This window comes from Cyprinus carpio, chromosome B19, assembly GCF_018340385.1.
Source record: "Cyprinus carpio isolate SPL01 chromosome B19, ASM1834038v1, whole genome shotgun sequence".
Classification (NCBI taxonomy): Eukaryota; Metazoa; Chordata; class Actinopteri; order Cypriniformes; family Cyprinidae; genus Cyprinus; species Cyprinus carpio.
The window spans coordinates 21,631,763-21,643,914 of record NC_056615.1 but is presented as its reverse complement, the minus strand read 5'-3'; the positions used below and the strand labels follow the sequence as shown (position 1 = coordinate 21,643,914).

Here is a 12,152-nt window from a genome sequence, read left to right as displayed (position 1 = left end):
TTACATTAAATGCATTTGTATGGTTACAAAATATATGCTATTGTTTTGAACTTTATAGTAAAGGAATCATGAAAAAACTACCACTTTTTACACAACAATATTAAACAGCTCAACTTTTTATCACTTTAGCATATTAGAAATGATTTCTGAAGGATCATGTGACACTGAAGACTACTGCTAAAAATTCAGTTTTGTCATCACAGGAATAAATTACATTTTAAAACATAAAATAGAGAACAGTTATTTGAAATTGTAATAATATTTCAGAATTTTACTGTTTTACTGTATTTTAAATACAGCTCTGATAAGCACAAATATAAACTATTAAAAAAAAAAACACGCAGACAAAAAAACTCTCATTCACAAGAATCTTTATCTTTCATCATTGAATAATGATACAAAATACAACATAAAACACTGGCAGTTGGGACAGAGATCAAATTGTTTATGCGGTGGACCCGGAGTCGACAGGAAGCGGCGAAGGGCTGGGATTGGTCTTGGCACCGGGCCGCGAGGAGAGATGAGGTTGAATGGATGTAAACAGAGAAGGAGTGAGAGAGAGGAGGATGGTTCAGCTTAAAATCTAAAGCCCATGAGGTCAGGAACACAAGGACAACAAGCACACATGGAAATGACACAGATATACATTTACAAATAAGGCACTTGTGGCAACATTTGGAAACTTAAAATAACTTTGTAAAGCCAATCTAGCAAAAATGCATTATATGCTGAGCACCTCTATTGACACTGACTTTTATATATTAACAAAAGAAATACTGGACCACAATCTGTAAACCTGTTGCTTAAATTATAACAAGAGATCATGTGGAATTGAATATGACACTTAAAAGGATAAATCACCCAAAAATGAACATGCTGACATCATTTATTCACCCTCATGTCATTCAAGAACTTTCTTCTGCAGACATAAATATTAACTATGTTGTCCATACAATTAAAGTCAATGGTGTCCAGTGTTGTTTGCACACCAAGTTTCTTTCGATGTCCACAGAAGAAAAGTCAGGTTTTGGAGCGAAATGAAAGCGAGTAAATAATGACAATGAACTGTGCCTTCAAGGTTTAACATGATCTCATGTAAAGCAGCAGACACTGGGCAAACAGTACATATTGGATCATTTCCATAACCTTTTTTGAAAACTATGTAATCCATTTCCCATAAATACCACAAATGCAAGCCAGAGATTCAATTATGTCAAACAGTTTGCTAACAACACAATCATTATAATGCATTTTACATTAGACAAAGAGTTACAAAGTGCATCCAGCACTCAATACTGATTGTTACTGTAATTATTCATCATATAAATGGAAGAGAAAAACACTAACTACAGGTTCTCCTGCCAAGTACTTTGTTTTTGCATTTTACAAAGTCATTTTCCACATACTGCATAAATGATCAGCTTATCAGGGTTGCTGAAAATATATGGACCTTAAATAAAAATAATCTTAAATGAAAAACCAGAAGAAAAAAAAAACACTTTAAAATAACTGTTATTTAAGAATGCATTTTTAACAGAAATGTGTTACAGGACACACGCCGACCAACACAAATATTAGATATAGGATTCTTCCACACACACATTTGCTGCTTTGTTACGAACTCAACAGACAAATAATAAATGCAAAATGCAGCACACTGATTTAGTGCCTTTGGGATGAGACATCATGGCAATACAAATCTTTGTGTCTCTGTAAAGTGGAAGTGTTGCAAGACTGGGTCAGTAATGTTTATTAGTGCAACTGGATTGGGGAAAGATCAAGTTTTCTAAGTAAAGCAGGTGTGTGAAGGTCACTTGGTGAGATTATTATATAGTGAACAAATGGGTGACACGAAACGAAAAATTCCAGTCAGTTTCCGGCAACTTCAGAACTGAAATACTGAGGGATTCTTGGAAATTTGACAGTTGACCAGACAAACCATGCAAAAACATATTACTGACAAGTAAAGGGAGGAGTGTGTGTGTGATGCACAAAAGACAAAACTAAGAACATCAGTACAACTTTGTACTAATAAGGCACTAAACACCTAATAAACTAGAGGAAATATTTCCAGTAAAGCAAGTGAACATTGGATTCATTAACATTAGACAAGACCCTGAACAAACATAATAATACGGTGCCTATCAATAGTGTTTTAAATAGTTTGCAAGGAGGGGAAAGAAGTTTCATCGTTCCTCCTTTTCAAAGTATATCCGTTTCTGAAAATGAGTATCATGTATATATCTACATGTATTGTGAGTGTGTGTTTGCTCTGGGCCTTTTCAATCCATCAAACACCCCTGGCGTTAGTTTGTTGGTCTCGTCCGTGTGTACCTCCTCTCTCGTCTCTGCTAGGATCACTCGGTCTTGCGGTGATGGTTGTTGTTTAGAGGAGAGTGGCCGTTCTGCACTGGTCCATTTTTCCTGTCCTCCTGTTCTTCCTCATCGTCCTCGGTGTCTGTTTCTTCTCGGTCACTCCTCTCGTCCTCCACAATATTCTGTGGCATGACAAATTAACTGTGATGAAGCTTTAAAATCCTTGCAGTTCATATTTCTTACAATTTTATGCAATTATTTCTGCCTGAATCACTTTAAAGGGTAGCTCACACAAAAATGAGGGATGTGTCATCATTGACTTACACTACACTCATGTAGTTCAAACTAACAGAAATTTATTTTGTGTGTGTAGAACACAAAAGGAGAAATTCTGAAGAATGACCAAGCTGCACTGTTTCGTAGAATTAACTGGATGGAAACTAGATATCGACTTGAAACAAGCTGTCACTTTTACAGAACGATAGTGCATAAAATGCCAAAATGTAATATCCACAGTAGTCCAGTCTGTGCTGGATAACTTACATTGCCTGGCAAGAATTTGATGGCCATACGCAGAATGAGTACAGCCCAGAAGATGTGCAGACACTGAAGCACAAACAGCAGCCCATTAAAGAAGTAATATCCAAAGAACGGAGGATAAACGGTCACCGGATACACCCAAGTACAATGCAAAATCCTGAGAGACACAGAAAAGAGACAAAGTGAGAGTTTAACATCTGACATTTACCTAGCAGTGAAGAAAAAAAGGCATCTGGAGTTAATTTCGCAAAGGTTTATAGAATTATTAAAAAGTGTGACATTTCAACCAAACTTTTAGGAAGGTACAAGCTTTCATTTGATATTATAGAAGCAAATCATTTGATATCTCTTGACAAATACAGAAAGTGGGTCAAGAGAAATGCATGATTTATAGGTTTATTTCTAAACCTTGGGATATAAACAGAAAATTAGCCAACTCACCAAAATGGGAAGATGACGAGTCTGGTGATGATGAAGATGACAGCAAATACGATGAATATGTAGTTGCACGCTTTTCTCCATCCGGCGTAGTTAAACATTTTGGCAGACTGTTGGGACAGACAGAGATGGGACATTATGTCTGTGACTCTAGCACAGAAAGCACCACTAGGAGGCAGTGTTTCTCACCTGTATTAATAACCCTGACTACATACTGAAGATGATGTACTGAATTACTTTTGCCATTTACAAGAGCGACATGACTTTACAAGCACAATTATTAATACCATGTAACGGACAGGACTATGAGTGTGTATCATCTGGATGTGACTATCACAAAAGCCAGAAATGTACACAAGACCTATGGGACAAAATTATTTAACATTACTAAAACAGAGTCACAAAGTATGTCTGAGAAACACTCGTTTACTCAACTTCCTCAGAGAAAATGATTCACTATAACAATCTGATGTGTTATTATAATGTTGCAAATAAGATAATGCAAATATTTGAAAAACATTTTCTCTTTGTATCGAAGTGTAACAAAGTCAAAGCTCCAGGGACACAGTCTCTAGATGTTCCATTACCTCCAGCAGATAGTCGGAGGCGTCGTGCACCAGCATAATGAGGGTTCCTGCTCTGATGTAGTTCACACACCAGGAGAAACTAATCAGCAGGATGGTGGCAACATGGTGCACTATTTGTTCTTTAAAGTCCTGAAGGAAAGAGAGAGAAAGAGAGAAAATATGATCTCACCAACAAAATAACACAGTGGTTATGGACTTAGTACTGCCATGGTTTATTAGAAGTACCATGTTAATAACAAATGTGACCCTGGACCACAAAACCTGTCTTTAGTTGCTGGGGTATATTTTTAGCAATAGCCAATAAATAAATAAATAAATAAATAAATAAATAAATAAGAGTCAAAATTATCGATTTGTCTTTTATGCCAAAAATCGTTAGGATATTATGTAAAGATCATTTTCCATGAAGATATTTGGAAAATTTCCTACCTTAAATATATCAAAACCTAATTTGACTGGTTTTGTTGTCCATGGTCACAAAGATGGTAATTCTTCAGTAATATGGTACACTAATATTTTTATGTTTAGGAAAGAAATCTCTTGTGCTCACCAAGGCTGCATTTATTTGAACAGAAATACATAATTTAGGGGATTTCACATGCTCTGTTGGAGAATATTAGTATGATATTGCCAAAGTTTTAGACTCAAAGTTCAGGATGAGCACAATAGACTAGGTGACTGATTAATCGAACCATCACTTAAAATAGTTGACTTATTAAAATTCAGTTTGTGAAAATACCACCAGGTGACAGTCGATCTGCTGGATTTTATTATCTCATGCAGGTGATTTTTTTCCATGTTGGATAAAGCTTGATTTGGTGCAAATTGGTTTTGTGTTGATATCTCATCTTATTGGGCTCTCAAATGTTCCCTCAAACTTTAGAAAGAATTAACATTGATGCATCATCTTCATTCAGCTCAGTTATAAAGCTGTATTTGCCCGGTTGACTAGAAGTTCAATGAATAGCACAAAATATGAGACGTACTTCATGAACAGATTTGAAAGACCAACTGTTTAAGATAGCCCAAGTTGGTTTTAGCTGGTTTTTAAAATGATTTTGCCAAGCTGGTCTGAAAAGTGTCTAAAATCTGCCAACAGAGAAGCAAACACCAGAAAACCAGCTTAGGCTGTTTTTTTTCAGCAGGGCTTATAATAAAACATTGGACAAGTGATGTAAAACTGCTGATAAACCTAATCCTGCTGTACTTTTACTGTTCACTAATGCTTTGTGGAATGGCAAGTGTTCTCTGTGCTGGAAACAGACTATACAAAAATCCAAATTAATGTTATTAACAAAGGGCCCTGTCAGATAAGAGTTTATCCACAGATGATTAACTATCCACAAACACAGCAGGTAACAATCCACATCCAAGCTAGACATCTTGAAAGTTCTTGTGATACGTATACTAAAAACGACTGAATAGTGGGAATTTCTATGAAAAATAAAATTGATTTTTCTTTTTAAGTTTAGGTAGGGTTTTAAGTTTAAAGTGTTTGGCTCACTCACTTTTCGCTTGACGTCTGATGCGACGCTGAAGAGAAGGGACATGTAAAAGCCCAGTTCAATCATGTAGTACCAGTACTGAGAAGGCAGCAGCGTCTAGAGAGAGAAAAACAATATTATATATAAAATATTCTAAAAGATGACGTTTCAGTATCACATTTTACACCCACAATCATTAGAAGAACGAAAGAAGTGAACTCACCAGCATTGGAAACCCTGCCCACATCTCCTTCATTTTGTAGAGCCAAGGTTTCTGCACAAATGCAAACAATATGAAGACAATATGAGCCAAGACAAAAGTGCTCTCATATTTCATCTCAACAAAAGCGCTGCAGGTCACAAGTATGACATTACATGAGTTATAAACAGGAGGGGTTGTGGATATGGGTATTTGAACAGCCGATGCCAGAATTTAGAGAGCAGGTTGGCCGATAGATTTTAGAATGGTAGATATAATGCTTGGTTGGTTGGTGTTTTAATGCCATGCCAGCTATTGGCTGTCATGGGGAATAACAAGTTGAAATTTCCTTGGGAATAAAACTCTAAAATGGATTAATGAAACATTTAGAGACACTAGATTTAACATTTTTGGTTCTCATGATCTTAACAACATTCTGATCTAAGGCCTTTCCTTAAATTCTTGAAATTCTTGAAAATTTGTCTCCATGTATGGTTTCAGAATTTTTGTGTTTGATTTTTGTTTGCACATAAATCCCACGTGTTATTTAGATGACCACTATTATTCTAAAAATGTAGAAAATGCAAATAAAAGAATAAGTAGGTTTGTCCAATTTTGCATCCAGAGTGAATGTACATAAATATGAGATAAATTTAATTTCAGGTGTTCATATTATTGCTGAAATAAAATTTAGGGATACAAATGGGAACTCTGCAAATATCTGAGTGAATTCTGAGTAAATATTGTGTAAACTAAACAATATTTACCCAAAATGCCATCAAATATTTGAAAACAAAAACTGTGCATTATCCCTGGACAAAAATAACAAGTTTTTGGAAATGACACTTGGATCAACCAGTCAAGAGGAAATGTTTCATAATAATAACCACACATCAGCTGATTAATGAGGCCGATTTTATAGGAAATAAATATATATTTTGGTTTATGCCAATAAACTCAAAATGGCCAAACACTGATATGCTACTGAAGAGGAAAAGGGAAGCATTTTTAATACTCACATCAATAAGTGCAGCAAGGCCAGCAATGAAAGCAAGAAGGTAAAAGGTAAATCTCCAACTGTAAGAAAATCCATATTCATCTCAGCAAATAATATCCAGAAGCAAACACATTATCAGCAACATAATATACAAACCCAAGCATCTCTCATAAGAAAAAATGACATTATTTTTTTGGATTAATAATTCAGAAACATTACTTGATCACCAGCCATTCAATTTAAGGCTCTAGACTTACTTTACATTATGGAGTTACTACATACAGTGACAAAATGTACAAAAAGGCGGCAAAACAACACTGATAAAGTTCACTCACAATACAAATGCTACTATTGCAAGCCTACATCACGCCCAACAGCCCCTACAACTGTATTTAAAGCATCTACAACCTACTGTTGTGACTGACAGCTGGAGACGGCATAATAAACTAATTTAAAGGATGTTCCAGGCTCAATACAAGTTAAGCACTATCGACAAGCATTTGTGGCAATGCTTTAGTTTGTCTAAAATATCATTTGTGTTGTAGTGCATGGATTTCTAACTATTCAGTGGTATGAATGTAAAAAGCTTTACATGGTCATGACAGGAAAAAGATATGCACAATAAAACTTTGCACAGACAAGGTTAGTAATCGATATCACTTTAGTGTTAGGTTGACAAGTATAATATCAAGAACTATTATTCAAAAACTGATTGTAACGTTTGCTGCTCAGCAGAGTTATTTTATCTGCAATTTTTCAAAATGAATAAAAATCATTTAGTCACCCTCAAGCCATCCAAGATGTAGACGAGAATATTTCTTCATCAGAACAGATTCGAAGAAATTTAGCATCATGTCACTTGCTCGCCAGTGGATCCTTTGCAGTGAATGGGTGCCGTCAGAATGAGAGTTCAAATAAGTGATAAAAACATCACAATAATCCACACCACTCCAGTCCATCAAATATCATCTTGAAGTGAAAAGCTGCATGCTTACAAAAAAAAAAAAAGCCCAAAACAAATCTGTCATTAGGACATTTTTAACTTAAACCCATTGTTTCCAGCTAAAATACAAGCCCTTAATCTATACTATTGCTTTCACCAGATCAAGCACTGTTTACAAACTAAAACAGTCCAAAACAGGCGGATTTTGATAGAAGAGGCCAAGAGGATGGACTTTTTTACTGGAGGAAAGCATAATTAACTTAATGATGGGTTTGTTTCGTACAAACATGCAGCTCTTCTCATCACAAGAAGTTAATTGATGGACTGGAGTTGTGTGGGTTACTTGTGGATTATTTACTTTGTTTTTATCAGCTGTTTGGACTCTCATTCTGACGGCACCCATTCACTGCAGAGGACCCTTTGGTGAGCAAGCGATTTAATGATGAATTTCTCCAAATCTGATTCTTTGGAAGAAACAAACTCATCTACACCTTGGATGGCCTGATTTTCATTTTTGGGTGAACTATTTTAAGGTAATCAACATTACCCCAAATGCTTTGGATTAATCTTAACTCTGTATTGAACCCTGCGCATTCCTTTACTTACGTGAGTTGGATGTGGTTCTGAAGCACAAGACAAATAAATATTGAAATGTCAAGGACAAGATATTAAAGGACCAACCCACAGTTAGTAAAATACATGGGTACATTAGCCAAATTTTGTTTATTAATACCACATACCGTTTCTCCTGTGTGCAATAGCCTTCCTACCACCTAATGGAAAATGTATGTTTTTTCTCTTTTACGGTGAATTTCATGTATAATAATTGCATGTCGTGCCACTCAATTCTCAGGTTATCAGTGGGCATTGTTACGTCATCATTTTATAATGTACATGACATTAAGCAAGCTAATAAAATACACAGCATGGTGGATTTTATGGCCATTTATAAAAGGATGGAAATGGGGTTCTAATAGTCTGTGTGTATTGTAATGTACCTGGCCTCTTTGAACTTCTTCAGCTTGTTGGGTCGCTCTTCATTCCTTCGTCGTCTGAACCATCTGTGGATCTGACTTTCTGAGTACCCGGTCTTTTTACCTAAACTCTCAATTTCGCCCTGAAGAGTAACAGAGAACATGAAGGGTCATGTAATGGCTAGACATGATTTTAAGGATATGAGATATACATGTCGCTCACGAGTGGACTGAAACAATTCAGCATTGAAAATGTGTGTACATATACACAAGAGAGCAAAAACTTGCTGCATACATTTACATTCATAATACAGATGCATGAATCTTAAGCAGCTTATAAATGAGGAAACATACAAAGAGTAAAGGGTTTTACTGTATTAATGAGTTTGGCAGTGTAGTACCTGTTTGGGATTTTTACTTGTGATTCTGAAGTACGACTCCAGCGTGGGGTTGTGCGCCGCTTGCAGTCTGACTTTCTCCTTTACGCCCAAAGCCGCGGCCAGTTGAATGGCCACTGTCCTAAATTTGAAAAACAGTAATAAACTTTCAACACTTGAGTTGAAAAACTGAAAAACACTGCATCAATATTAACCAGATTTAAAATATTGATCATTCAAAGTTTATGCTTCAAAGTTTTTGAAATGCTAGAGCACTTACAAATGTAAAACTTAATTCAGATTGATTACTGGATAGCTCCAAACAGAAGAAATTATATCAAATATCCTCCTTCTGAGCTCATGTATACAATACAGTATGTATTATTCACTCCATATTACACTACTGTGCTTTCTCTGTTTTTAACAAATACTAAACGTGACACTGACACTTTTTAAACCGTGTTCTCAACTGGATGAACAGCACGTGTTAATATGTACATTTCTGATAAAATCAGTCTATGCATAAACTATGCATAAACAAGTACTGCATAAACCATATGTTGCAAATACCATATTGACATTGGTGATACCCACATAAAACACTAATGAACTAATATGATAAGAAGGTTTCATGCTGACCTCTCAAATATCTGTCGTATAATGAGGAAGGCGAGGGCGATGGGCAGGCTCACCCAGAGGTCAGATGCCTTGGCGTAGGTGAGACCATCGCGATCCTCCAGGTCAGCCCAACCCAGTCCTTCTGGAAACCACAGCCTCTCGTTCCAGAACCACTCGCTCAGCCTGGACAACATCCTAATGCAGAGGAGAAAACAAATACCACATATTCAGATATTTTGAAGACTACTAAAGACCACCTCATGGGGCTTTTGCAAGTGTGAGCTGCTTAACTTGTTTTTTTTTTACTTTTAATGATAACTTAAAGTGCTTTTTTAATGAATGAAAAAAAGGAAATCATATATTATATATTATTTATATATATATATATATATAGATAGATAGATAGATAGATAGATAGATATAGATATATATAGATACACACATACATTCCTATAATAAACACTCATGTCATCTGTCCTCAATACTGATAGTCCACATTTCTCAGAAATTTAATATGCGCTCAAAATCACTGATAAGCTATTGTCTCAGAGCAAACTTTCCTAAAAAGATGAGCTCTCCTGAGAGGTAAATACACACATCCCTGGTACAGAACCATTCACATAAGTCCAAGAAAACATGCATGGGGACTTTTCAATGAAAGTCCCTCCTTATCGCCGTGCTGTCACTGACACGGTTTGAACTGATGGGCCTCCAGCTGTACTAAAGCCTGCTCTTGTCTCAATGGAGTCATTCTGAGAGGTCAGCATGACATCATGGCCGCTGTCATTGGCTGGCAGCGGCTGAAAGGCTGTACTGTCACCTGGTAATGAGCACTGCTTGGAGCCGGCCAGGCCAGAGAATGAGACAGATTCTCTTCCTTTCCGTGCTATTCTGTGTGAATGAAGAGCTAAAAGCACTCTGATAATACCAACTGTCAGAATGTTATCCGAGCACGGCCTGAATATATCAGAAATGTCAAAGAGCCAATAAAGTTTGATAAAAGGTTTTTTTAATCTCCACAACTACTAACAAACAATTTCACAAACTTTGGTGAGTTCGAAATAGCAGAATGTCTCTCAAAGGACTTACCGGTAATTAGTTGCCAAGCATTAAATAAGACAAATGGCCTCTGAACCCTGAGACTAAAGACTGTCTGGCAATGTCAGCTTTAGTTTGCAGTCACACTCAGCTTTGAAGAATTGTTTAGTTAGCAAATACACAAACTATAAAAAGCAGCTGGAATGCTCTGGTTGTGTTTTTGTTCGGGAATGAATCAGTGACTCATATCTGGGACAAAGTGGAGGAAAAAAGATAAATCAGCTTTGTTGGCATTTTGGGAAAAATGCAATTTGATGCTTAGTCGCAATGAAATGGAAGTAGCGACATATTTTCTTCCATATTGGGATGTACAGTCAAGTTGGGAAGTGGGTGTTCCACTCAAAAGAACAGGGGGTGGGATTTAAGCGGACTGAATGATTGGAGAAGACCTACATACATCATCATGGAGAAGTCTGTCGTTTTCACCAGAATATCTAATTAATTATGACATTTTGATTTTAATTTCCAACTAAATTTCCATACTATATGGTACACGAAAAGCAGCACACTAAATAAGCATCATGTGCATTTTTCCAGTATAGTCGAGATGAAACTGAAGCAGCAACAGATTTTTTCCTCCATACTGTGATGTACATCAAGGTGTAACAAAATACCAAAACAGAAAAACGTAGGGTTGCTTCCGCTGATGAAGTGTTTCAATGAATCATTTCAGTAAATGATTCAATGACTCATTCATAGAAATTAGGTGCATTTTAACACAAATAGACATGTTTCAGTGTCCAAATATCCATAGTACTTCCTTACTCTACAGTATACAAAAAGTAGTATGTCAAATGAGTATTATGTCCATTTACGCAGCATTCATAAAACAATAAGTCTAAAATATCCAGATGACCTCAACGAATTCATGAATGAATCTTTTAGTGGACACAACCAAAGATTTTATTCAAAGGGACAGTTCACACAAAAATGAAAATCTTGTCGTCATTTACTCACCCTCACGTCTTTCCAAACCTGTATGAGTTTATTTCTTATGTTGAAGATAACATTTCTCATTTAATTCCATGTGTTACTTGCCGTTACAAAACTTACTAGTAATGTGTCAGTGTCTTTAAGTGTACAGTGTAAGATAATTTACAAATTATTAGAGGAAAACAGTAAAATAAAAAGAGAAAGAGAGAGAAAAATGCTGCTTAGCTATAAAAAGTATAACATCTTATTCATAGTACACCCTACGTACGTCATAGCGCGGTATGAGACGCCACTTCAAAGCCCTTAAATGAAGCACGAGACGACAATCACAAGTTAAATCAAACACACATGCGCTTATGTGAGCAACCGACGTCCAGCATCGCAAAATATTCGTGCCTAACAAGATTCGCCACAGACGTGGAGTCTGCAAAACACTATCTACAATCTAGCATTTCAAAACTAATCCTCTAATTTTGCACTGACTCACTAAGCTTTAAACTTTTCTCTTCACATGTCCGAGTTGAAAGTGTCCAGACGTACTTTTGCCGGGTGTTGTTCAGAGGCAGGCGAATGAAAAGAGTGAAGAGGAGGGCCAAAAAAAGAAAAAAAACCGAGGAGTGCTATACTAAATCTGAAGGGCGGGGCAGA

At 36.3% G+C, this 12,152-nt stretch overlaps 1 protein-coding gene across 1 annotated transcript; it reads right to left on the bottom strand.

The window, feature by feature from the left end:
- Positions 1–354: 354 nt before the first annotated feature.
- LOC109057497 (ceramide synthase 2-like) lies at positions 355–12,062 on the bottom strand. Its single transcript, XM_042745043.1, has 11 exons — positions 12,045–12,062; positions 9,495–9,668; positions 8,880–8,997; positions 8,503–8,621; positions 6,584–6,641; positions 5,589–5,639; positions 5,390–5,482; positions 3,882–4,010; positions 3,298–3,404; positions 2,860–3,013; positions 355–2,498 (listed from the first exon to the last, which is right to left on the bottom strand). The coding sequence occupies exons 2-11, from the start codon at positions 9,665–9,667 to the stop codon at positions 2,358–2,360; spliced, it is 1,143 nt and encodes a 380-aa protein (XP_042600977.1). The 5' UTR covers position 9,668; positions 12,045–12,062; the 3' UTR covers positions 355–2,357.
- Positions 12,063–12,152: the final 90 nt, after the last annotated feature.

Excerpts from the sequence above, each read along its gene's own strand:
- LOC109057497 (XM_042745043.1), bottom strand. The coding sequence starts at position 9,667 with ATGTTGTCCAGGCTGAGCGAGTGGTTCTGGAACGAGAGGCTGTGGTTT. Across the intron at positions 5,483-5,588 it reads GGGCAGGGTTTCCAATGCTG|ACGCTGCTGCCTTCTCAGTA; the intron begins GTGAGTTCACTT and ends TTCTCTCTCTAG. Across the intron at positions 3,014-3,297 it reads CTCGTCATCTTCCCATTTTG|GATTTTGCATTGTACTTGGG; the intron begins GTGAGTTGGCTA and ends TGTGTCTCTCAG.